General features: G+C 41.9%; 1 protein-coding gene across 1 annotated transcript; it reads right to left on the reverse strand.

The window, feature by feature from the left end:
- Positions 1-3,991: 3,991 nt before the first annotated feature.
- On the reverse strand, positions 3,992-21,201 carry LOC310650233 (epididymal sperm-binding protein 1-like). The gene is made up of 8 exons (XM_083379067.1): positions 21,035-21,201; positions 20,680-20,823; positions 15,366-15,530; positions 13,955-14,116; positions 12,412-12,558; positions 8,519-8,683; positions 7,692-7,738; positions 3,992-4,647 (listed from the first exon to the last, which is right to left on the reverse strand). The coding sequence occupies exons 1-7, from the start codon at positions 21,093-21,095 to the stop codon at positions 7,731-7,733; spliced, it is 852 nt and encodes a 283-aa protein (XP_083235193.1). The 5' UTR covers positions 21,096-21,201; the 3' UTR covers positions 3,992-4,647; positions 7,692-7,730.
- Between the last annotated feature and the right edge of the window lie 4,904 nt (positions 21,202-26,105).

Raw genomic sequence — 26,105 nt, forward strand, 5'->3', positions numbered from 1 at the left:
GCCCACTTAGGGTCCCCTAACAGGAAGAAACTTAGCCAAAGGGCACAGAATCCCAAACCCTTTGACTGCTGCGCTGCTGCACAGGACCGGAAGTATGAGAAGTTGTCCTTTCATCGACATTGTCTGCTATGCATAAAGTTTCTCTTGTGTTTCTTAGATAGTAAATCAGTCTTTAGTTAATAAGTCTTTACTATCACTATTCTGTTATAGCATTGCACAGACAGGAATTAGTCATTAGTGAAGCAATGAAGCAATTGTGGCTAAATAAGATATTTAACTAAAGCTAGCATATCATGATCTCTGGGAGATAAGAACAAAATGATAAAAGCTCCAATACTGATCATCTGGATGTTCAAAGGAATAATTGAAGTGAATGCTAAGTATCATTGTTGTTGTTAGTTGTGAAGTCATGTCCGACCCATTGCAACCCCATGGACAACATTCCTCCAGGCCTTCCTGTCCTCTACCATCTTCTGGAGTCCATTTAAGCTCACACCTACTGCTTCAGTGACTCCATCCAGCCACCTCATTCTCTGTCATCCCCTTTCTTCTATTGCCCTCAACCTTTCCCAACATTAGGCTCTTCTCCAGTGAGTCCTTCCTTCTCATTAAGTGGCCAAAGTATTTGAGTTTCAACTTCAGGATCTGGCCTTCTAAAGAGCAGTCAGGGTTGATCTCCTCTAGGACTGACCAGTTTCAACACCTTGCAGTCCAAGGTCTCGCAGGAGTCTTCTCCAGCACCATAGTTCAAAGGCTTCAATTCTTTGGTGCTCAGCCTTTCTTATGGTCCAACTTTCACAGCCATACATTGCAACTGGGAAGAGCATAGCCTTTTGTTGGCAGGGTGATGTCTCTGCTTTTAAGTGTGCTGTCTAGATTTGCCATAGCTTTCGTCCCCTTTCTTGGCTGCAGTCTCCATCTGCGGTGATCTTGGAGCCCAGGAAAATAAGTATCATTGCTCTTTGCCAAACCTCAAAGCAATGACTCAGTTTCAGAAACATGCCTATGTCATTTTGATTTAGTTACTCTTTGGTGGTCAGCTCATAAAGGGTGCATTCTCTGGGGAAGTAGGGTCATAGTGCCCAACTCTTTAAGGCCCAGAGTTCTTGAGTCGCTGTATGAAGGCCATCCAGGAATAGTCCAGATGAGGGCACTGGTGAGGAGCTACCTTTGGTGGCCATGGCTAGATAAAGCTATTGAGGCCCAAGTACATGGTTGCTACACATGCCAGATGCCACAGGCCCCTGTCCACTTATGGGAGGACACTCACACACCATGGTCAAGAATCCACATTGACTTTACAAGGCCCTTTCAGGGACAGCTGTTTTTAATAGTGGTCGATAGCCACTCTAAATGGTTAGAGGCTGCACCAGTACCCACTATGACAACTGCCAGGACCATCCAGGAACTGCACAGAATCTTTGCAACACATGGGCTCCCAGATGTCTTAGTCTCACACAATGGGGCTCAGTTCACTGCTTCAGAGTTCCAGTCCTCCCTCAGGGCAAATCTCATAAGGCACGCCACATCGGCTCCCTTTCACCCAGCCTCGAATGGCCAAGCAGAAAGAATGGTCTGCACAACCAAGGAATCCCTCAAACGATTGTCACAGGTGATTGGCATCACAGACTGCACAACACCCTGCACAACCACTGGCAGAAGCCCAGCCAAGCTATGATGGGGCTGACACCTGATCACCAAGCTGGACAGGTTACACCATGACCAAGTTGCATTGGACTCTGCACAGCCAAAGGCACCCAGCAGTCTGCAAGTTGGTGACCAGGTTTGGACCTGGAATTACAGGCAAGGGGCTTTGTGGGTGGCAGCAGTGGTTGTAAAGTTGTCAGAGCCACTCTCCTATGAGGTGGTCCTGGAAGATGGACACATTGACCAGCTGCGTTGGTGGCAGGCAGCTCAGCCACCAGCCCAGGACTACCAAGAGGGCAACATGCAGGGCCCACATGACAGCAGTCCAGCAGAAGGCCTTGCGAGCTCCGACAGACTTGCAAGCTCTGACAGAACTCTCCCTCAAGTTAACAGGGAAACGGCCATAGAAGAGCCTTCTCCGGACACAAAGACTGAATCTGCCAAACAAGGCAGGCAAACGGCACTGAGAAACAGCCCTGCAGACTTTGCTGCATGATTGGACTTTGGTTTGGGCCAAACAGGACTGGTCAGCCAAAGGTTGACTCATATCAACCCAACTCCATTGAACCTCAGAGTCCTGGTCTACCCAGCCTGGCAGGGAAGCAGATAGACCCCTGCAACCCTTAGACATTCTGAATGGTCAAGAAGTCCACCTAAATACCTGCAAGATTATGTAAAACAATTGAGAGTTTGAGCTATCTAGGGGAAGGAGTATAATGTATTGGCTTTAAACTGTTTTCTTAAATGCCTTGGATCACTTGCTTAAATGTCTGACCTAGATTCCTGTGTTGTAATGGTTGCTGCTACTGAAGCCAAACTTACTGTCTCCAGGCAGATAATTAGGTTTTGGGCAGGAAACTGTTACTTCAAGCCCATTGGTCACTGCCTAGAGGCTAACAGAATAAATAGCTGCACAGCAACTATTAGGGCTGCTTCTGTTCTGAGTTAAATAAACTTGTTGCTGTTTCAACACTCCATCTCACTTAATGCCTGCAAGAACTGAATATTTAACAGTCAGGACGACCAAGGATTCATTAAAGAGACTAACAACTGGTTATTGGCATCATTGGCTGGCAGACCTTTTGCTCTGCCAGCACACAACTCCATGCACCTCAATGGGCCACAGCCCAGCAGATGGGGACATCAGCTGATCACAAAGCTGGACTGTCTCCATTCTGACCAGGCAGCCGCAGAAACAGTGCAACCCACGGAATCTGCAACTGAGTGAGAAAGTTTGGGTGAGAAACTATGGACAGGGGGCACCATGTGTGGTAGCTGTGATTTGTAAGGTGTCAGGGCCACTGTTGTACAAAGTGGCCCTGGAAGACGGTCGTGTGGTTCGGCCCCACATAGACCAACTGCGACGGTGGCAGGCTAATCAAACCCTGGCCACTGACAGAGAGGAGAGCTGGGAGTTGCCTGGTAACCTCCATATGCCTGAGTCTCCTAAGTCTTGTGAGACTAGCAAAAAGATGCATGGTGACTTAGCCACGTCTGAGTCACCACAGACTTTTGAGATTATGTTCCCTGAACAGGAATTGTTAGCAGACTTGTTCCCCAGACTGTCAGACTCTGCTGCATTTGAAGAAACAGGCACCAATCAATCTGACAGTACTGCACAGGACAGCACCAGTCTACCTAGCCAGAATATTCAGAAAGATACTGGTCTACCCAAGGCGAGCAGGTCTAGGAGCCCCGGTCTACCCAGCCCATCTAAAGGGCTTGTAGATTGAGGGCCTCCAATAATGCTACGGTGATCAGAATGGGTGTGAAACCCACCTGCTTACTTACAAGATTATATTCATTATTTGTGATATGTTGATTTATCTAGGGGGAAGGGATGTTGTGTATTGACCCAATTTGTAATGGCAGTTATAAGCTGTTAGCTGGATATGTTTAAATCAAGTCTCTAACTGTTTTCTTGTTAGCTACAAGCCTGCACTTTGGGTGGCAAATGGTGCTTTAAATTCATTGGCTGTCACCTAGTGGCAGTCTGGTATAAATAGAAGACAAGTGGCTGTTAGACTCACTTCTGTGTTCCTTCAATAAAGAGCTGCCTGATCAATGCCTCATCGAACTCAGTATTTAACATTAATCAAATCCCCCAACTGAATTGATTTTACAAATCAGAATGATGGTTCAGATCAAATAGCTAAATAGAATCATGTACTTGCAAATCAATTTGACAATTTGAAAAATCAATTCATTTTCCTGATTAATTCAAAATGTAAAAGGACAGCAGATCAACTATCAGACATGAAAATTAATCTATTTGTGGAGGTCATCTAGAGAGGTTGTGTAAACCAATTCATGCAATTGAAAAGAATACACTCTAGTTTGCTGCTAAAATATTTATTACAAAGAAACAGATATTTAGAAATGATCAGGAGACATCTAGCAATTCAAAGCAAAAAGAGGATATCATAATCACTCATATTTCTAGAAGATTGGAAAGTGCCATTGGAAAATGGGAATTCAGACTGATTGATCAGTAGTTTAAACATGATCTATAAAATATTTCAAGGGCCAGTATGCTTTTTTCTGCTATACTTTACAATATTGAATGCCATAATAAAAAAGCAACATAAGAAATATTTTACTGGCTTTTTAAACATTAAAAGGAACCTCAATTAAAAAGTATCTTTTAAACCTACACTATTCTAAAGATAAAATTTTTAAAGTAGACTTAAAATGGTGGGAAATTAATTGATTACTTACAAATTCTGATGGCACAAATAAAGGTGCCTTGGAACCTACTAAAAATGCCCATATCTGGCAATAAAATGATTTCTTGGCTGATTCTTTCATGCATAATTATAAATACAGAAGGCTCTTAGTAAAATAATGCAAAGTGTGAGCTTCTAGCAGACCTAGATATGTCTTTTCTGCAGTAATAAGTTTGCAAAAGTAAAGTGACAGTTGGCACATAACCATAACTTCCATTCAAAAATTATCATCCCCGGAATCACAAACATCCAATATTGTCTTGATTTTGTTGATCTGGGGAGAAAACAAAATTGATGCAGTTACCAATGTTCAAGAGAGTTCAATATTTCCACTTACAAGAGTCAGGAAGTTATTGTAACTTAAAATAAGTTTAAAATCCATTTGTGTTCTTTTTTATATTGTAGACACCAAAAATATAGACAATTCATTCAGAAGTGATGAGTATTCTACATAGGTTGCTTTTAGAAAAAAAGAAAGAAACTATGAGCATCCAGTATTATTCAAACCACTCTTCAGTTTCACATATAACTCTTTATCTTTTCTGATTTTGGAAGAAAGAAAGAGCATAGAGCACTGAAATTTAAGAAACCAAAACATGTTCTTTGAATATTATTCTCTAAAGTAATTAAAGATTTCAGAGCATTCAGATTAAAACATGTAGACATAAATCTACACTTTTTCCTCCCTCTGTCCCTCCTCAGCATTTTCTTGATTTTTTTAAATTATTAATTTATCACAATATAAAATACAAAGAAAATGAAAATAATGGGAAACCAGGACAGGAGAAAAGGAGAAAACATGAAGTAGAAAGGCGGAAAAAATCCTGTGAAGATGGCCATCCTTAAGGAAGCTTATCTCTTTTTCAGCTTACTAATGGAAGGAAAAGACATTCTTTTAGTTTATATTATTTTCCTGGTTTAGGGAGATATTCCATACAGCAGCAGTCTTCATGAAGCCTCAGGAGCTGTGCTTTGGATAAGTTCATGAGTTGTTCAGCTAAGGATGGGGCTGCAAGTATGTTGTGATTCAGGGTCAGCCTGTGGGTTCGGCAATTGGGTCGGATGACTCAGAGGAGGAGGGGGGTGTTGAAGAGCTTGCTGATGAGAGCCCTCAGCCAGGCCCCTCCCACCTGGTCACCACAGAGACCCAGCTGTGTGAGCCTGACAGCGTGGATGAAGATGACCCACAGCTGGCCCTGTTCAAGGACGCTCGACGCAGGAGGCAGTCAATCAGGAGTAAACAGAGGAAGGCAATGGGGCACCTCGGAAGGAGGCAGAGAGAATCCACGCCCTGAACTGTATAAAAGGGGAATGCATGGGAGGGCTGGTTTGCTGCAGGCAACCGCTTGATTAGTTCCTGTTTCATAGCTCCTGTTTCATGGTTGATGTCTTGTTTTGCTCTGTTTTATCTTAATAAATTTGGCAGGCTTAATTCCAGCCTCTTGCGGTTTGTAAAGGGGTTGTCCCTGCCTTTTCTGCAGGGCCGGTAGCAGGCTGGTACAGAACAAAGTATTTCATTGTTGAAAAAGCCAACATTTTGGAATTTATTTTTCAGATGGACAATAAGCCAAGAATTTCACTTCTTAATCATTTGATGGGGTTATTCTCTTTACTAGCTAAAAGAGGTTCTTTTTCAATCTGAAGATTTGTGCCATTTTTGAGACTCTTTTATTGTTAAATGATAAGGAAAAGAATTCCTGCAGGCAAACTAAAAAAAACACACCATGAAATACCTTTTTTAAAACTTTGATGATAAACTATTATGAAGATGGTTTAAATACAGTACAACCCTCCCAGAGAAGAGCTCCAAGCAAATCTATAATTCTCAAGAGGACAAGTTTGGGGTTTTTAATTCATAGATACTAAGAAGGTTAAGAATTATTTGAGAAAATGAGACTTCATAGACATTCAAGTGAAGAAGATATTTTCTATCTGGATAAGTTGGAGGGAGTGACTTAAATTTAATGAGTTAATTGGAGTTAGGATGGATTTCTACAAGTCTGATATATGTACTTGAAAGAAAGCTTTAATGTGATCTTTTGTTTATAAAAGTGAGTTTGAAATTTTTTTTCATATACAGTGTTTGAGTGATTCCTAAAGCTTGTAAAATATTATTGAAAGTGAATTTAAATATATTAATTTTAAAAGAAAATAAAAAGATGTATTAGAATTTAGAATTCATTGATTTTAGAAATATTTTAAAGAAAAGTTTAGAGTTTTAAAATATATGTTCAAAAATGTTTTCCCCTTTAAGGTTAAAGAATCTGAAATAGTATAGTAAATGATGTTAACATCAATGATGATAAAGATTAATAAGTGTAAACAAAAACATATATTATTTCCCACAGCAAGAAAGAAGAATGATTTAAATTCTGTTTTATCACAGAAAAGAATAATTTTGTTTCCATTTGGAAACTGCTTCTGGATTTTGTGCTTGTGATAGAAAAAAATTAAATTTTGAGTTTGGTTTTGCTAATTAGATAAGTCTGTTGTTATAGAAAAGGCTAGTATGTGTCATTGTGTAAAAGTAAAAAGTTGAGGTTGTAATGTTATTATTTTCTATTGTGCTAAAAAGAAGTCAATACCTATCTTGGTATTTTCTTTTATCAAGAGCATGGAAAAATATATATTGTTTTACACAAGCAGAATCTGTGAACATTCCCTCACCAGGATTTGCATCATTATCCAACCATCACTGCAGAAGTATTAAGCAACGTCACCATGATGCAAAGTACAAATTGAGCACAACATAATGGTTTTACAAAGCGAGGTACCAGTTGCAATTTTTTTTTGTATTTTTTTTTACTTTTTTTAAGGCAGATAAGTGTACTTGCATGTGCTGGAAGTGAATGTAAACTTTAATAAATTTTGAATATCTACAAAAATAAAATAATTGGATGGCTCAAGGGCAGTGCTATAAATTGCACTGAGTCCATTTTGTACAAATGTCAAGAGATGTTTCAAATTGCTATGGCCTCAAACAGAATCTGAATTATATTTCTGCTATTATGTAGGACAAGAACTGGTCTGTGAATAGACATGAAAAATGCAGGTAAATATTTTTATTATGTTCTGGGCTAAGCTGATCAGATGCATAAATTACTATTTAGTGTTTTCATCAGCTACAACCTTGAGGAGTTTTGGAATGTGCAAAAGGAGACTAGAAACTTGAACAAGCAAGCAGTTACCCATCATATGAGGAAAGAATTGTAGGAGAATATTATAATCATCTGAAAAAAAAATCCGTGTCTGGATCCTTTTCCCACATAACCTTAGCATCTCAAGCATTTTGTCCCCCTTTTTCCATTTTTGTCCTACCTGAGGAATTACACATATGGTCTGACAGGCCTTCCTGGTCTATAGTCCTAGAAGAAATGGTAGATGGTCAGTTCTGTAATATACATAGATACAGTTCAGCTGTTTTCAAAGAAAAAAAGAAACATAATAAGTTATCAACTGGCGTATAGCCTGGATACCTATAGGATCACACCTTTCTCCTGTAACAGTCCATCCATTAAAATTTGATAAAGTTGGCAAACTCCAAATCCCAGATATAGAACAGTTTCACCTTGCAGGATCTAGGAGATGGCCCTCCCCTTCAGCTGCATCCACTCTGCAAAAACAGCATTCTTCCTGTACAGCGTTGACTCTGCTGCAATTTCATACATCTTTAAGGACCTGGTTCGTCTGTCAGGCCTTAGGACAAAGTCCTTCATAATCTACTCTAGTATTGGATTTATATTGCATAATGAATAACTGGATTCTTTTTTATTAATGTTTTTCTCTGATATGCCATTGGTATCATTAATTCTTTATATTATTAAATTGTTGATTTTAAATCTAACATGTAACGTGCTTAAAGTTGCCTAGAGCTGACATACAAGTTGATTAAATAAATAAAGAGCTACCCTAGATCTCTAACCAAATAGGCTAATAATACCAATAAATTATTTACTTCCATCCAATTCAGAGATACCTTTTTCTTCTCTTTTAGTTTGCAATAATCACTATGGCACATTTATTTTCCTACATTATATAGACATTATTCCTAGGTATGTCAAATAAAACTTTCTTCCCAGATATTTTAAAGGACTTCTACTTTCTGATTTCTGATTCTTAATACAGCAACTTCTGATTTATCTTACCTATATCAGCACAATAACTCCATTGACGGTCTTTGTCATAGTTCCTTGTGACAGAACACCAAAATATTCCATTGTCTGAATTTTGATTGGTGCAAGAATAGAATCTTTTCCCATTGTAGATGAATGGAAAGAAACAGCGCTTGCCTTTGGAGTTACCTTCATATTCTGTAGATATTGAAAACAGAAAAATAAAAAAGGAGGTAGCCTTTGTATTGGGATGAACTTTAATCTTATCCATAAACATTTCAGCTCTCTGAAATCCTATTCTTTGTCCTATCAAGGACTGAAGGCCTAGGACCCCAAACTCCATTTTTCCAAATGACATCTTTAACCTCTCTTCTTGCAAAATAGTGCATTTCCTGCGCTCCCACCACCACCTCTCTCCCCTACATTTTTTTTTACCCAGTTCTTTTGGATACTTAGAAAAAAGATTTTGAATCATTGGTGGAGATTAAATGAATCTATTCAACAAAAGAAGATAATTATAAAGGGCTGTAAAAAAAAGACATTAAATGGATATTTTGACAATAACCTAAATAAAGGGACAAATTTAATGACTGTTTGAGATGCCAGTAAAGCGGTCCTGGGGGCCACTTTATACAGCATAATTGTCTAGAGAAGAAAAGTGTCAGTGGGAAAAGATAAAATCAAGAACTTATATGAAAATACCAGCATGGATTTCAACAATGGAGGCTTTCGTACACCCAAATTTAATTAATTATGAGAAACTTGTGACTTACAAATATATCTTGAATACTGATGGAAAACTACAAACTAAACAAGAATTGGAAGAACAGGGCATGGTGGCCACATCTGCAAATGCAAATGAGATATAAGCAAGATGCAAAAATATATGGTTTTTACAAAGACCTGACAGCATTAGGCCAGATACTATTGCCATCAGATGACATATTGATTAAGATAGTGTACAGATTTCTGTTAAATTTAAAGATGGAAGATGAACAAGTTAAAGAAACAATGATAACTTGGGCAAAAAACTTTGGGCACAATGTAGTTAGAAAAATGGCAAAACCTATGGGAACGAAACTGCAAAATAACAAGGGCAGCTACTTATAAAGAAAATTTATGTAAAATGTTCTATAGATGCAAGACTAGCAAAAATGTTTAAAAATATGTCTAACAATTGTTGGACATGCAGACAAATTCAGGCACATATTATCATCTTTGGTGGACATGACCTAAAGCCAGTGGTGGGATTCAGCTGGTTTGCACCACTTCGGTAGAACCGGTAGCTAATTTTTTGTTGCCCAGGCCCAGAATGGACTTCCGGAAGCAGCATCCACACAGAGAACCAGTTGTTCACATATTTGAATCCCACAACTGCCTAAAGCAAAGAACTATTGGTCATAAATACATAGCTGGCTAGAAAAGATGATAGGAGTGTATGTAGACTATAAACTGGAATTATTTCTTTTAGGTATAATTTCAGAAAATTATGATAAAAATGTGTATACTTAATATCATATATATTAACAGCAGCAAGAATTACATTTGCTCAATACTGGAAAAATGAAGAAATACCATCTGAAGAAGACATAATTAAGAAAATTTTGGACTGTGCAGAAATGGATAGGCTCACATTGAAAATGAAGGGGAAGCAAGATTCAGAATACTTTCAAACATGGGGAAAAATTATAAATGGTTAGAGAAATGGAATAAAGAGTAGGAATAGATATTATATGATATTAATGTCAAACATATAAACCAGACAACGTCTTGCTTACAAAATACTAAAGATTGTTACTGTAAAAATCAATAAAATATACATTAAAAAAGTGTCAGGAAAAGATGGAAAAAATATTGTATGAAATTTGAAAGAAAAAAATTGAATTGCAAAGATGCCAATGAACTTTAAAATTTTACATCAAGTTAAACTGTTATGTCCAAACTTGTCCACATTAACACTTCAGGAAATAAAAACTAAACTGAAATTATGTGAAACAAAAACACTTTTAGTTTCTAATAAAACAGGAAGATGGCTGGCATATAAATTAAGAAAGGAGGACAAAATAAGTCTGATAATGAAAATCCATGAAGGCCGCAAGGTAATAACAGATAATAATCTCATTATAAAGCCCCTTCACAACTTATATTGCAACCATTACAGGAAGCAGGAACTTGACATACAAGAAATAGATTATTATCTGCAGAGACAACACTTACCTAAACTTTCACAAGCTCAGAGACATCTTATGAATGAGGAACACTATAAAGGCTGAAGCTGAGGAAAAGAGCCTCAGACCATAAGACAAGCATGGAATGAATGTGTCCTCTCCACATTCCAGCTCCCTTTAAAACTCTTATCTAACCATGGCAAGTCCATGAAGATTCTACAAATCAACTTCAATTTACAACCATTCATGTAATAACCATTTGAAATTGTAATGGCACTGAAAAATAATGACTTACAACCGGTTCATGTACTTATGACCATCATATCATCCCTAAATCTGAGCGCTTAGCAAACAGTATGTATTTATGACAGTTGCAGCATCTCTGGATCATGTGATCAGTATTTACAGCCTTCCCAGCTGATTTCTGACAAGTTCAGTAAATCAGAACTCACAGTCACATAATTTCATGCCTAACAACCATGGGTAATTGATAGTCAACTAGGAAGGTCACAAACCCACAAACTCAGGCCTATGACATGTGATCCTGATTCAGCACTTCACAATTAGCATGCATTTATAATGATTGCAGTGTCCCACAGTGACATGGTTGCTAATTGCGAGCTTCACAAATGGCTTCCAACAAGCAGAATCAATGGAGAAACTGGCAGTAAGTTGACAATCATCTCATGATGTCATGCATAACAACCACGTGCAGTTCACTTAACAAACAACCCAGAACTGCTATAAATCCTGTATGGTCATGTGATCTTTCACTTAATTAGCACATCACTAAGCAACAGAGTTGTTGCCCCCCATTGCAGTTTTTAACTGGGGACTACCTGTATTTCCTTCTCCAGCATTTGCAGCAAACACACTGCCTTCCATTTAAATCCTGCTCGGATGCCTTGTCAGAATGTGCAATATATAGGTTATGCTCATATCCTATTTTATTTATTTATTTTGCCGCTGCTGCTGTAAAGAAGGGTGGGACTCTGTCCTTTATTGTGCTAGTTGTCTGAAAACTGAACAGAATAAAAACAAATTGGGCATGGAAAGAGAAGGCAGCAAAAGAAAGATCAAATCTAAAACAGATTGGATGAAGCATGGCAGCAGAAACAAAATAAATTTGAAATCTCCCTGGAGGAATTCCTATGGTAGAAACAGTTGAGGAGAAGCTTGGAATATGGCTGGTTGCTCCTGTCTAAGCCTAATCCTTCATCATGTAACCCAGTTCTGATCACACATAGCCCACCTTATATTTTCCTAATTCACACATGCACAGAAACATGTGGCCACTGCAGTAAAAGAGTTGGAAAGAATTCCACAAGCCATGCTCTGCATCCTTTTCTCTACACCGCTTTTTTTTAAAAACCTGGGATTTTTTTACCTTACCATCAACAATATTTGTTGTTTACTCCATGTCAATTAATCTTATTGCTGTCCCTCACCAAGAATGCATTCTTTCACTCCAGTACTTTCATTTTCCCTATATATTTTCTTTTCCGTTTCCACTTTCACATCCATCCACTGCAAATATTTCAGTTGACTCACACGGACCTGTTTTCCCATCCTTAATCTGGATTTCATTTTTATCTGTAATTGAAGATCTTGATTTGCACATCTCACGTTGCATGAAAATTCCCCTCTGACAGGACATTTATTTGTTCCATTGAAATATCACTGTAGCCATTCAGAGTCTCTGGATTTTGAGGGGAAAGGGGAAAACAGGTGCCTATACCGCACTGTAGTTTCTCCTACCTTCAGTGGCACATGCTCTCCATTTCCTGTCCTTGTCATAGTTTGCGGTTGTGGCACACCAAAACTGGCCATCATAAGCACCATCTTTTGTGCAATGATGGTAATCTTTGTTGTTGAATCTGAAGGGAAACTTGCAAGAAAGGAGTACTGAAAAGGAAATATAATGGGAGAATAAATTAAGCAGGACTCCTAAAAGACGTTCTATGGACTAAGCCCACTTTCATTCAATTATTCCCCCTCCCCCTTGCCTTCCACATTTATTCCCACCTGCCATTACTTCTTCCTAAATCCTCTAACAAAAGAATAACTTACTAGCTGAAGATTAATTTCTATAGTCGCAAAAGGTTATCAGATAGCATTCTGAGGGCATTTTGAGGAAAACACTTTTTTCCTTGATGAACTCATGGCCAGTGATGGCTCCACAGCTGCTAAGTGTCTCCTCACTCACTATCCTAAATAGGGAGGGCTTAAATCAAAAGTCAAAAAGGTGTTTTAGAGCAGGCCTAGGCATGCAGACTGCATATGGCTGCATGCCTTTACCTCTTTAACCCTAAACATACATTTTCCTCGCATTCCAGAGAAATCTTCAACTTATTACTTATTTCAAAGCACATTATCAACTTTGAATCCAAAGCACTGCACTTCCTTATGTCCTGATACCTTTGTGATCTTTACACTACTAAAGACACCATCAAATTGGCCCAGCAAATACTTTCAATTTAAATAGTTACAATTTGATTTTAATTTGAAATATTAAAACTATTTTTTCAATTCAATTGGTTATTTGCCCAATGGCTCCTACTAATCCTTCCCTATGTAAAGGTGGACTAAGAAAATAAAAATGTACAAACATGTAATACAAATGCAAGCTAAGGTACTATCTAATCATAGTCTTTTCTGTACAGTAACACATCTTATAATTTTTCCTTCCATAGGAATTGATGTATCAATCTTCTGTTATCTGACCTTCAGTTGACCTTCTGCTTTCACCTTCAGCTACAACTGCAAACTATTAGGCATCTTCTTTCTGCTTCAAATAGCCCAAATAAATTGTTTACTTAGTGACTTTTTTCAATGCACTTCTACCACTTCTTCTTATTAGAGGTGTGTTAAACTGAACAGGTAACTTCTGGCTATCACTGGAGATGGTGATCAATAAGAAATCTCATGTTTATAGAGAAATAGAAAACATATCCCTGAATGGCAAATCAGTTCTAGTTTGTTGCCAAAAAACCCAACATGGATATATTCTTGTAGTCCTCAAGAATCAATTTCTAAGATAAAAATGACTTTATTTACTCTTGTATTGTCTTACTTTAGATATATAACATCTTTTTATGCTTTGTTCATCAATGTTATTCCCAGTATACTACTCAGAGATAAATTGGATTGATAAATGGTAACTGGTAGAAAGTGGTCTCTAGAGTTTTTGCAACTTAGTGTGGATTTGTACATGATTCTCCCCTCTTCCAGTCTAAAAATTAGCAGAGCTAGTTAGCAGGAATGTCCAAAGTATTTCCTTCTATTATGTGTTTTTCCATACCTGAGGGTGTACAGTAAGTCCATTTTTGGTCTGTATCATAGTTTCCGGTTAAAGAGCACCAGAGCTTTCCACTAGAAGATCCAGCTTTTGTGCAAAATGAGTAGGATTGTCCCTTGTAGATAAAAGGAAACACACATGCCCCCTGTGAATTTGTAGCTAGTCCTGAACAGTGATGAAAAGGTGAATAAGAGAGTCATTAACCACTGGTTTTGGGGTTCAGCATTTAAGTTAATGTATTTTGGCTCATCTGTAATATATCATAAAGGTAAAGGTAAAGGTTCCCCCGCACATGTGTGCTAGTCGTTTCTGACTCTAGGGGCCGGTGCTCATCTCCGTTTCAAAGCCAAAGAGCCAGCGCTTGTCCGAGGACATCTCCGTGGTCATGTGACTAGACGCCAAAGGCACACGGAACACTGTTACCTTCCCACCAGAGTGGTCCCTATTTTTCTACTTGCATTTTTACGTGCTTTCAAACTGCTAGGTTGGCAGAATCTGGGATGAGTAACAGGTGCTCACTCTGTTACGCGGCACTCGGGATTCGATCCGCCAAACTGCCGACCTTCTGATCGACAAGCTCAGCGTCCTAACCCACTGAGCATATTATACTAAAAACAAATCTATTTGAAAAGGTGAATCATATTACTTAATCTCATATGATTATTCAAATTGGAGATACTAATATAATAAACTAGAACTGGGCATATTATGGCCCCCAATCACATCCAGCTCTTTGGCTGTCCCTTCAGGCCTGTATGAGGTCAATTGGAAAATAGAAATCAAATGTAAATACAGTAAGTGCTCTGCAGGGGGCAGGAAAATAAGCCCATATTAGGCTCTGCACAGTGATCAGGTGCTCTGTCACTTGGCTGGCAGTCACAGGAAGGCAAGGAGAGAAGGCCCTTTTCTGCACCTGCACAGTGCTCATTCCTCACCTGTAGCAACCTGAAGAGGCAGCAGTGGTCATCATATAAGGGGATGGGCTCAGACACCCAATGCCATGTCCTCAAAGCACAGCTTTGCAGGTGAGTGGGTAGTGGGTGGAGTTCAGTCAGGAGTTGTTGGTTTGGCCTTCCACAGCAGCCCCAGTTCCTCAATGGCTCTTTGGGGAAATTAATTGTCCACCCCTAATTCAACCATTATTTGTGTTTTAATTGAACATTATCAGCTTCCATGACCATTAACTTATTTCTCAAGATTTAAGAGACTGAATCAAGGACCTTGGCTATATGCCCTGCTTCTAAACTATATAGTATCATTTCTCCCTTCCTCCAAAATGTATTCATTTCTGTGCCACTCTCAACTTTATTTATCCATTTTTTATCAATTAAAAGGTCTTCTTACTTTCCTTTATGTACAATACCCTAGACATACCAATTACACCAAATAAGCTAATACCACACAGTTATCTTACTGGTATCAGCACAGTAGCTCCATTGTCCATCATTATCATAACTTCCAGTTGTTGCACACCAGAATCTTCCCATTTCTGCATCTTCATTGGTGCAAGTGTAATAAGTACGTTTCTTGTACATATAGGGGAACACACATCGTTTTCCACCAGAATTACCACCATATTCTAAGCATAACAGAAAGCAATAAAACATATTATTTTAATAGTGTTCTGTATGATATTATTCCCCTTCATGGATTACTGCCTTGTCGTGGCGAAGGGGCTTGCATAATTCAATGAAGCTATGAGCTATGCCGTGCAGGGCCACCCAAGACAGAAAGGTCATAGCAGAAACTTCTGACAAAATGTGATACACTGGAGAAGGAAATGGCTACCCATTCCAGTATCTTTGCCATGAAAACCCTATGGACAATACCAAAAGGCAAAAAGATATGACGCTGGAAGATGAGCCCCTCAGGTCGGAAGGCGTCCAATATGCTACTGGGGAAGAGCAGGGAACTAGTATTAGTAGCACCAGAAAGAATGAAGCGACTGGGCCAAAGCCGAAAGGACGCTCAGCTGTGGATGTGTCTGGTGGTGAAAGGAAAGTCCGATGCTGTAAAGATTTTTTCTCCATAGGAACCTGGAATGTAAGATCCATGAATCAAGGCAAGCTGGACGTGGTCAAACAAGAGATGACACGACTGGAGTAGCCTTCATTGTCAATAAAAGAGTAGGAAAAGCAATACTAGGATACAATCCCCAAAATGATAGAATGATCTCAATTCGAATCCAAGGCAAACCATTCAATATCACAGTAGTCCAGGTCTATGCTGTTAGATGTTTTGTGCCAGCCATGGCAGTTCCCCAAAAAGGTCATCAGATGGGAGCAAAGAGGCTTCTTTGCTCCCACTGGTGGGTCAGGGGTCCCCGGCCCCTGCAGCCCCATTGGCAAGAGAGTTTTATGGTAAGGGAGGGCCTGAGACCCCCCATAAAAACCTCTGCTCAAGGGGCTGCTCTTTGTCTGTCCATGCTATGCTTGCTTGCTCTCTCTTTGTTCTCTCTTCTGCTAGCTTACAATCCAGGCATGGAGGCCTCCATGCCAGGAAACTCTTTCTATTTACTTTATCGTTAAATAAAGCTTTAAATGATCACATTCCTGCGTGATGCCTTTTACTTGGAAGCACCTTAACAATCCATCGACCTCGTGAGACCATCTCACATATGCCCCAACCACCAGTGCTGAAGAGGATGAAATTGACCAGTTCTATGAAGCCCTACAGCACCTTACAGAACTAACACCAAAAAATGATGTTCTTATCATTATGGCGGACTGGAATGCTAAAGTAGGAAGCCAAAAGACAACCAGAATAACAGGCATGTTTGGCCTTGGAGTACAAAATGAAGAAGGGCACAGGCTGATAGAATTTTGTCAAGAGAATACAATGGTCATAACAAACACTCTTTTCCAACAACCCAAGAGACGACTTTACACATGGACATCACCAGACGGTCAACACAGAAATCAGATTGACTATATGCTCTGCAGCCAAAGATGGAGAAGCTCTATACAGTCAGTAAAAACAAGACCAGGAGCTGACTGTGGCTCAGACCATGAGCTTCTCATTGCAAAGTTTAGGCTTAAACTGAAGAAAGTAGGGAAAAGCACTAGACCACTCAGGAATGAATTAAATCATATCCTTATTGAATATACAATAGATTTAAGGAATTAGATCTGATAGACAGAGTGCCTGAAGAACTATGGACAGAGGTTCGCAACATTGTACAACAGGTAGCAACCAAAACCATCCCAAAGAAAAAGAAATGCAAGAAAGCAAAATAGCTGTCTGAGGAAGCTTTGCAAATAGCTGAGGAAAGGAGGCAAAGGAGAAAAAGAAACATACGCCCAATTGAATGCAGATTCCAGAGAATAGTTAGAAGAGATAAGAATGCCTTCTTTAATGAACAGTGCAAAGAAAAAGAAGAAAACAATAGAATAGGGAGGACCAGAGATCTCTTCAAGAAAATTGGACAGATGGAATGTTTCATGGAAAAATGGGCATGATAAAGGACCAAAATGGCAGGGACAGAGGCAGAAGAGATTAAGAAGAGGTGGCAAAATTACACAGAAGAACTGTACAAGAACAAGCTTAATGTCCCTGATAATCACAATGAGGTGGTCACTGACCTCGAACCAGACATCCTAGAATGTGAAGTGAAATGGGCCTTAGAAAAGCTGAGCAACAACAAAGCTAGTGGAGGTGACAGTATTCCAGCTGAGCTATTCAAAATCTTAAAAGACGATGCAGTAAAAGTGCTACACTCAATTTGCCAGCAAATTTGGAAAACTCAACAGTAGCCACAGGATTGGAAAAGATCAGTTTACATTCCAGTCCCAAAGAAAGGCAGTGCCAAAGAATGTTCAAACTATCACACCATCGCACTCATTTCTCATGCTAGTAAAGTTATACTTAAAAACCTACAAGCTAGACTCCAGCAGTATGTGGATCAAGAACTACCAGAAGTACAGGCAGAATTTCCAAGAGGCAGAGGAACTAGAGATCAAATTGCCAATGTACGCTGGATCATGGAGAAAGCTAGAGAGTTCCAGAAAAACATCTACTTCTGCTTCATTGACTATGCTAAAGCCTTTGATTGTGTGGATCATAACAAACTGTGGCAAGTTCTTAAAGAGTTGGGAGTACCAGACCATCTTATTTGTCTCTTGAGAAACCTATATGTGGGCCAAGAAGCAACAGTGACAACTGGACACAGAACCACTGATTGGTTCAAAATTGGGAAAGGAGTCCGGCAAGGCTGTATATTGTCACCCTGCCTACTTAACTTATATGCAGAGCACATCATGAGAAAGGCAGGGCTAGATGAATCAAAAGTTGGAATTAAGATTGCTGGAAGAAATATCAACAACCTAAGATATACAGATGATACCACTCTAATGGCAGAAAGTGAAGAAAAACTAAAGAGCCTCTTTTTGCGGGTGAAGAAGGAGAGTGCAAAAGTTGGGTTGAAACTTAACATTAAGAAAACCAAGATCATGGCATCCGGCCCTCTCAATTCCTGGCAAATAGATGGGGAAGAAATGGAGGTAGTGACAGATTTTATTTTCCTGGGCTCAAAGATCACTGCAGATGGGGACTGTAGCCAAGAATTGAGGCCTTTGAACTATGGTGCTGGAGAAGACTCCTGCGAGTCCCTTGTTATGGAAGGCGATCAAACCGGTCAGTCCTAGAGGAGATCAATCCTGACTGCTCTTTAGAAGGCCAGATCCTGAAGCTAAAACTCAATACTTTGGCCAACTAATGAGAAAGAAGGACTCACTGGAGAAGAGCCTAATGGTGGGAAAGATTGAGGGCAATAGAAGAAAGGGACGACAGAGAATGAGATGGCTGGATGGAGTCACTGAAGCAGTAGGTGTGAGCTTAAATGGACTCCAGAAGATGGTAGAGGACAGGAAGGCCTGGAGGAACATTGTCCATAGGGTTGCGAAGGGTCAGACACGACTTCGCAGCTAACAACAACAACATGATATTATTTCAGATTTTTGTTTCATATGTTTGTTTGAGCCCTTTGTCATGTGTGCATTCGAAGAGTCATATATCTTATGAACCATGGTGGCACAGTGGTTAGAATGCAGTATTGCAGGCTAGTTCAATTCTCATCAGCTCAAGTTTGACTCACCCTTCCACCCTTCTGAAATCAGTAAAATGAGGGCCCAAATTGTTGGGGGCAGTATGTAAACTGCTTAGAGAGGCTGCAAAGCAGTATATACCGTATTTTCCCGCGTATAAGACGACTGGGCATATAAGACGACCCCCTACATTTCCTGTTAAATTATAGGGTTTGGGCTATACTTGCCGTATAAGACTACCCCTCTTCCAACGCACACCAAATAAAAATTTAAAAACATCAGATTTGATTTTAATATGGTAATTTTAATTCAAATACTTATGACATGCAGGTACTTAGTACGAAAACTGTCACTTATAAACATAAGGCTGTTTGTCATCAAACATGTAAACATAAAACAGTGCAAGTGGATTAAACTTTTCCTAATTCACTCTAAAGCTTTCCCTGTGCAGAGCCTTAAGTAACACCAGCTGCCTGCAATTAGTGCAGGTTCGCATCCCACCAGGCTCAAGGATGAATCAGCCTTCCATCCTTCCGAGGTAGGTAAAATGAGGACCCAGATTGTTGGGGGCAATAAGCTGACTTTTAATAATGCTGCTTGGGGGGGGGGCGAAAGCCCTAATAAGCAGGCATATACATAGAATGAAGGCTATTGCTAAGCACATTGATTTGTGCTTTAAATTGTAAGCCGCCCTGAGTCTTCGAAGAAGGGCAGGATATAAATGGGATTACAAAAAAAAAGACCAAATGGGAGATCTGCTCCAGGTTTTCCAGCCAGCCTGCCCAGTTCCTGAGTCAAATGTGTCCTTAGAGCTAAGCAGCTGCTTTCACTGCAGCATTCCCCACCTGCCTTTCAAGTTGGAATAGACTACAGCTGCTCTTCAACTTTAGAAGGAAAGACGCCCAGACCCTAGCCTGTAAAAAATCACAGACTGCAGCTTCTTCTCCAATTGGTCCTGCTTTCCCTGCGCAGACAAAATGGGAGATCCGCTCCAGGTTTTCCAGCCAGCCTTGTCCCTAAAGTTTCAGCACCCGGCGTATAAGACGACCCCTGACTTTTGAGAAGATTTTCATGGATTAAAAAGTCGTCTTATATGCCGGAAAATACGGTAAGTCTAAGTGCTATTGCTATTATGTTTCAAGCACAATGTTTAAAAACAAGTGTCCAGTTTCCAAAATAGACTGAAAATTGAAAGTTGCTTTGGAATAGTCTTACCCTAATGTGGGTTTAGAATTATGGAAGAAATTTCTCTGCCCACCCAACAAACCAATTTCCTTGGTAAAAAGGAAAAGGGTAAAAGAGACTATCATGAAACAAGATTTATAAATAAGATTCACAAGGAGTGAGTTCACATATCATGATAAATCAGAAATGTTATTATCATGTACCCAAACCATAGGCACTTTTCTAAAATACATTAATGCTTTTTATGTAATTTGAGCCATTTGAACCATTTCTGGTAGTCTTGTATAATAAAGATGCACATTGATGGGCAGTTACATTGTTGTTGTGGAGCTAGGTTAAGCTTACAAAAGTGCAGACAAATTTCCTATAATGCCTGTTTTAATTATATACCAGATTAGGCCTAGAAGCATTATAAAAGGAATCAGTTGGCTGTTTCAGGATAATTGTTATATTTCCTACCCCTAGCTAGTAATGTAGCTCAAAAATGTAAATATGTCAAACCTTCAGTAGCACAATTCTTCCATTGTGGAGATATATCATAGTTTGGAGTTGTAGCACACCATGGGCGATTGTCGTTTGCAACTTTAGTGCAAGAATTGTAGGTTTCTCCTTTGTAAATAAATGGGAAGACACAAGGAGGAGGAACTAAAATGGAAAAAGAAGACAATATCAGGATTTAAGAAATTCCCTGCTAAGCATTCATTCCTTGATTTAGAAGTAAGAAACGAGTCATGCAACAGAACTAAACACTATATAAATTACCTAAATAAACACTTCCTGAAAATCAAACACTCCCTGAAAAGCAAAGATCAACATATTCTATCCCAGGTAAAATGAATCAACACATTTTCTTTACCTGCTGCAAGGAGTGCTTGAAGAAGAGTACTGAATAAAATAAATGCTATTATTGTGGCCATTTTCTCTCTAAATGCACCTGACAACCCTGGAGAGCTGTGCGTCCTTCAAGACTATGTGATGAAACCAAATTGAACACACTAAGATGAAGATCGAAGCAATATTTCTTTATTCTGCACAGGACACAGGAAGACTTCCCTAAAAGCCTGTGTGTTATTGTTGAATTCAGCCAACTCTTTTATACTCCCAAACCACAAAACTCACAATCCTGAATGCTGTCATTTCCTTTGCCTTATATGGCTAAAAACTCCTACAGGAGTTACAAATATATCTATGTACATAAACTGACCACAGGTTTTCACAATGTAACTCTTTCAGCAAGCTCTATGCTTTATATATTTTTTCTGGAAATAATTGAGGATATTTGCAACATCTGCAAGTCTAAGATTTTCATTTCATCTTGTGCAACTTGTCTTAAAATATATTTGAGAGTTGCAAAAAAAAATTTAAAAAAAATTCAAGCCTCTGGCCTTCTACTTAGCCAAACTATAAAACACATGGAGTTATTTTATTTCAGCAAAGTTGATTAATAATATGGGTTTTTATCTAGATGTCCATCTTTTTCTAATTTTTCCTATCAAGAGTACCATGTTTTTTATATGTTCCATAATGCATCTCAGTGGTCATCAATTGTTGATATCTGCATGATTATCAAGAACAGAATAGGTGCTTTGGCAACTATTTATTTCTTCCAACACCATCAGTTCCTCCCAAATTTATTCAAGGTGGTATGAGGGGTCCTTGACGCTCTCTGAGCTTGGTTGTTTTCTTGCAGAGGTTTCATTACCCAAGCTAGGTAATATTGTCAGTGCTGATCCTGATAATGTTGATGAGAAACCCCCTTCAACCCAATAAAAAATATAATTTAATTAAATGAAATACATTAGCCAATGGGGGGGGGAATCCAATGCAAAGAAAATCAGTCTGACTCAGGCCCATGTTAAACAGCCCCAGGCAAACAAACACTTAACATACCAATACAAACTGTCAGCTTAAACATTTAAAATAAGCTAAACCCCCAGAATGCTGTCTATCAACAATTAAGACTAACAAGGTTAGAACAAGGACACAAAAAGAACCTATAAAGCCCTACATGGCTTGGGTCCGGGATATCTGAGGGAACACCTGCTTCTTCCCCGAGATCCCGGGAGCGAGGATGTGCAGCCTCCTGAGCTCCGGCTGGTGTACCTGAATGCCAGGTCCGTGGTTAATAAAGCTCCCCTCGTTAGGGATTTAGTTGAGGGTGAGCATGCGGACCTGGCTTGCATCACGGAGACTTGGTTGGGCCCAGAGGGTGAGGTCCCTTTGGTTGACCTCTGCCCACCAGGCTTCCGGGTGCTACACCGGCCACGAGCTCATGGTAGGGGTGGGGGAGTGGCAGTTACCATTAGGGAGACCTTATGCCCGCGGGAGACCACCGTTTCTCAGATAGTCGGGTGTGAGTCTCTCTTTATGAGATTTGGTCCTGGGGCGCAGTTGGGCTTGCTGCTGGTGTACATATCGCCTAGTCGCACAGCGGCAGCCCTGCCCGAGCTGCTCGATATCCTCTCGGGTTTGGTGGTTGAGTTTCCCAAACTTATAGTTTTGGGAGACTTCAATCTACCATCCCTGGGAGGTTCATCTGAGCTAGCTCGGGAGTTCATGGCTTCCATGGCATCCATGGACCTGACGCAAGTAATTTCAGAACCAACTCATGAGGGAGGCCACACCCTTGACCTGATTTTTTTATCTAGACGGTGGTTGGATGATCTAGGTGGGGGCTCTCCATTTATTATGCCCCTGTCATGGACCGATCATCATCTCCTGCGGCTGGTCTTCCGTTTTGCCACCCCCCGCCGTGGGGGCACGGAGCCAATTAGATGGTACCGCCCCAGACGCTTAATGGATCCTGATAGATTCCAAGCGGCGCTGGGGTCCCCACCTGCCTCCACTGCTCACAGCTCGGCGGATGCCTTAGTGGAAGCCTGGGAAAGGGCAGCCACTGAGGCACTTGACCGGGTTGTACCCTTGCGGCCCCTGACCCGGCGCAGATCCCAGCGAGCTCCATGGTTTTCCGCGGATCTCCGGGAGATGAAGCGTTGGAAACGGGGCCTAGAGAGCCGCTGGAGGTCTAGCCGATCCGAACCCGACCGGTTGCGGTTAAGAACCTATATTAGGTCTTATCTCGCAGCGATGAGGGTGGTGAGGTGTAATTACTTCTCCACCCTCATCGCGTCCGCAGATAATCGCCCGGCCGCCTTGTTTAGGGTGACTCGCTCACTTCTTAATCAGGAGGTGAGGGAGGATCCCTTGCAGGGTCGTGCCGAGGAATTTAGTCAACATCTGTCGGATAAAATTGCTCAGATTCGGACCGGTTTGGACTCCAGCTGGGCAGAGTCTGGCGGTCAGGACACGGGCGGTCTTGTCAATGTTACCTGGGAAGAGTTTGATTCTGTGACCCCTGATGAAGTGGACAGGATTATGGGGAGGCTGAGCTCCTCCACATGTTTGTTGGACCCGTGCCCTTCCTGGCTGGTTTATGCAGCTAGGGAGAGGACACGAGGCTGGCTCCAGGCGGTTATATCTGCTTCTTTGAGTGAGGGTTATTTCCCCACCGTCTTGAAGGAGGCGGTGGTGAGACCTCTCCTCAAGAAGCCTGCCTTGGACCCAGCTGTATTGAACAACTTTCGTCCAGTCTCCAACCTTCGCTTTCTTGCGAAGGTTGTCGAGAGTGTGGTGGCGCATCAGCTCCCTCTGGTCCTGGATGAAGCGGATTATCTGGACCCCTACCAATCGGGTTTCAGGCCCGGGTACAGCACGGAGACGGCATTGGTCACGCTGGTGAATGATCTCTGGAGGGCTCGGGATAGGGGATATTCCTCTGTCCTAGTCCTATTAGACCTCTCGGCGGCTTTCGATACCATCGACCATGGTACCGTATATACTTGAGTATAAGCCGAATTTTTCAGCCCACTTTTTGGGCTGAAAAATTCCACTTCGGCTTATACTCCAGTCAACAAAACCGAGGACTTGTGCGCGGCCGAGGCTTTGGAGCTTCCGGGATCGCGCTCACCTCTCCCAAGCCACCGCCGTCCGGAGACCTGCCGAAGTTTGGGGAGCACCTCCCCAAACCTCCCCAAACGAAGCCGGGTCTCCGTTCCTCTGTGCCCTGCCTGCCTGCTTCTTTCCACAGCGGAAAGAAGCAGGCAGGCAGGGCTCGGAGGAACGGAGACCCGGCGACGTTTGGGGAGGTTTGGGCGCCTCCCCAAACGTCGCCGGGTCTCCGTTCCTCTGCGCCCTGCCTGCCTGCTTCTTTCCACAGCGGAAAGAAGCAGGCAGGCAGGGGGCAGAGGAACGGAGACCCGGCGACGTTTGGGGAGGTTTGGGCGCCTCTCCAAATATCCCCAAACGTTGCCGGGTCTCCGTTCCTCTGTGCCCTGCCTGCCTGCTTCTTTCCACAGCGGAAAGAACCAGGCAGGCAGGGGGCGGAGGAACGGAGACCCGGCGACGTTTGGGGATATTTGGAGAGGCGCCCAAACCTCCCCAAACGTCGCCGGGTCTCCGTTCCTCCGCCCCCTGCCTGCCTGCTTCTTTCCGCTGTGGAAAGAAGCAGGCAGGCAGGGCACAGAGGAACGGAGACCCGGCGACGTTTGGGGATATTTGGAGAGGCGCCCAAACCTCCCCAAACGTCGCCGGGTCTCCGTTCCTCCGCCCCCTGCCTGCCTGCTTCTTTCCGCTGTGGAAAGAAGCAGGCAGGCAGGGCACAGAGGAACGGAGACCCGGCGACGTTTGGGGATATTTGGAGAGGCGCCCAAACCTCCCCAAACGTCGCCGGGTCTCCGTTCCTCTGCCCCCTGCCTGCCTGCTTCTTTCCGCTGTGGAACGAAGCAGCCTGAACGAAGCAGGCTGCTTCTTTCCACTGCGGAACGAAGCAGCCTGCCTGCTTCTTTCCGCTGCGGAACGAAGCAGCCGGCGGCGGAGGCTTGCAGAACGGCGGATCGGCTTATACTCAAGTCACCAACTTTTTCCAGTTTTGGGGGGTGAAATTGGGGGTCTCGGCTTATACTCGAGTCGGCTTATACTCAAGTATATACGGTATCTTGCTGCAGCGTCTCAGGGGATTGGGAGTGGGAGGCACAGTTCTTCAGTGGTTCTCCTCCTATCTCCTGGGACGCTCGCAGTCGGTGTTGGCAGGGGGGCAGAGATCGGCCCCTAGGTCTCTCGTTTGTGGAGTTCCTCAGGGGTCGGTTCTCTCGCCTCTCCTGTTCAACATCTACATGAAACCGCTGGGTGAGATCATTCGTGGTTTTGGAGTTGGGTATCATCAATACGCCGATGATACCCAACTTTTCTTTTCGACCCCAAACCACCCCAGTGATGCCCTCGCTGTGATGTCCCGTTGCCTGGAGGCGGTTCGGGTCTGGATGGGGAGGAACAGACTTCAACTCAACCCTGACAAGACTGAGTGGCTGTACATTCATGCATCCCGGGACATTCAAAATGTTCCATCTCTTTCTATGGGGGGTGAGCTCTTACCCCCCGTGGATAGGGCTCGCAACTTGGGAGTCCTCCTAGATTCACGGCTTACCCTGGAAGATCATATAGTGGCCGTGACTAGGGGGGCTTTCGCCCAGGTTCGCCTGGTGCGCCAGTTGCGGCCCTATCTGAACCGGGATGCCCTGTGTACGGTCACTCATGCGCTCGTGACCTCTCGCCTTGACTACTGTAATGCTCTCTACATGGGGCTTCCCTTGAAGACCACTCGGAGGCTCCAACTGGTACAGAATGCGGCCGCGAGAGTTGTCTTGGGAGTTTCCCGGTACTCCCATGTTACACCTTTGCTCCGCGAGCTGCATTGGTTACCAGTTGTCTTTTGGGTGAGGTTCAAGGTTTTGGTCATGATCTTTAAGTCCTTACATGGCATGGGTCCGGGATACCTCAGGGACCACCTGCTGCCGGCATCAACTCCCCTCTGCCCTGTGCGTTCCCACAGAGAGGGCCTCCTCAGGGTGCCGCCAGTCAGGGAATGCCGA

This window comes from Vipera ursinii (genome assembly GCF_947247035.1).
Source record: "Vipera ursinii genome assembly, chromosome: Z".
NCBI classification, from domain to species: domain Eukaryota; kingdom Metazoa; phylum Chordata; class Lepidosauria; order Squamata; family Viperidae; genus Vipera; species Vipera ursinii.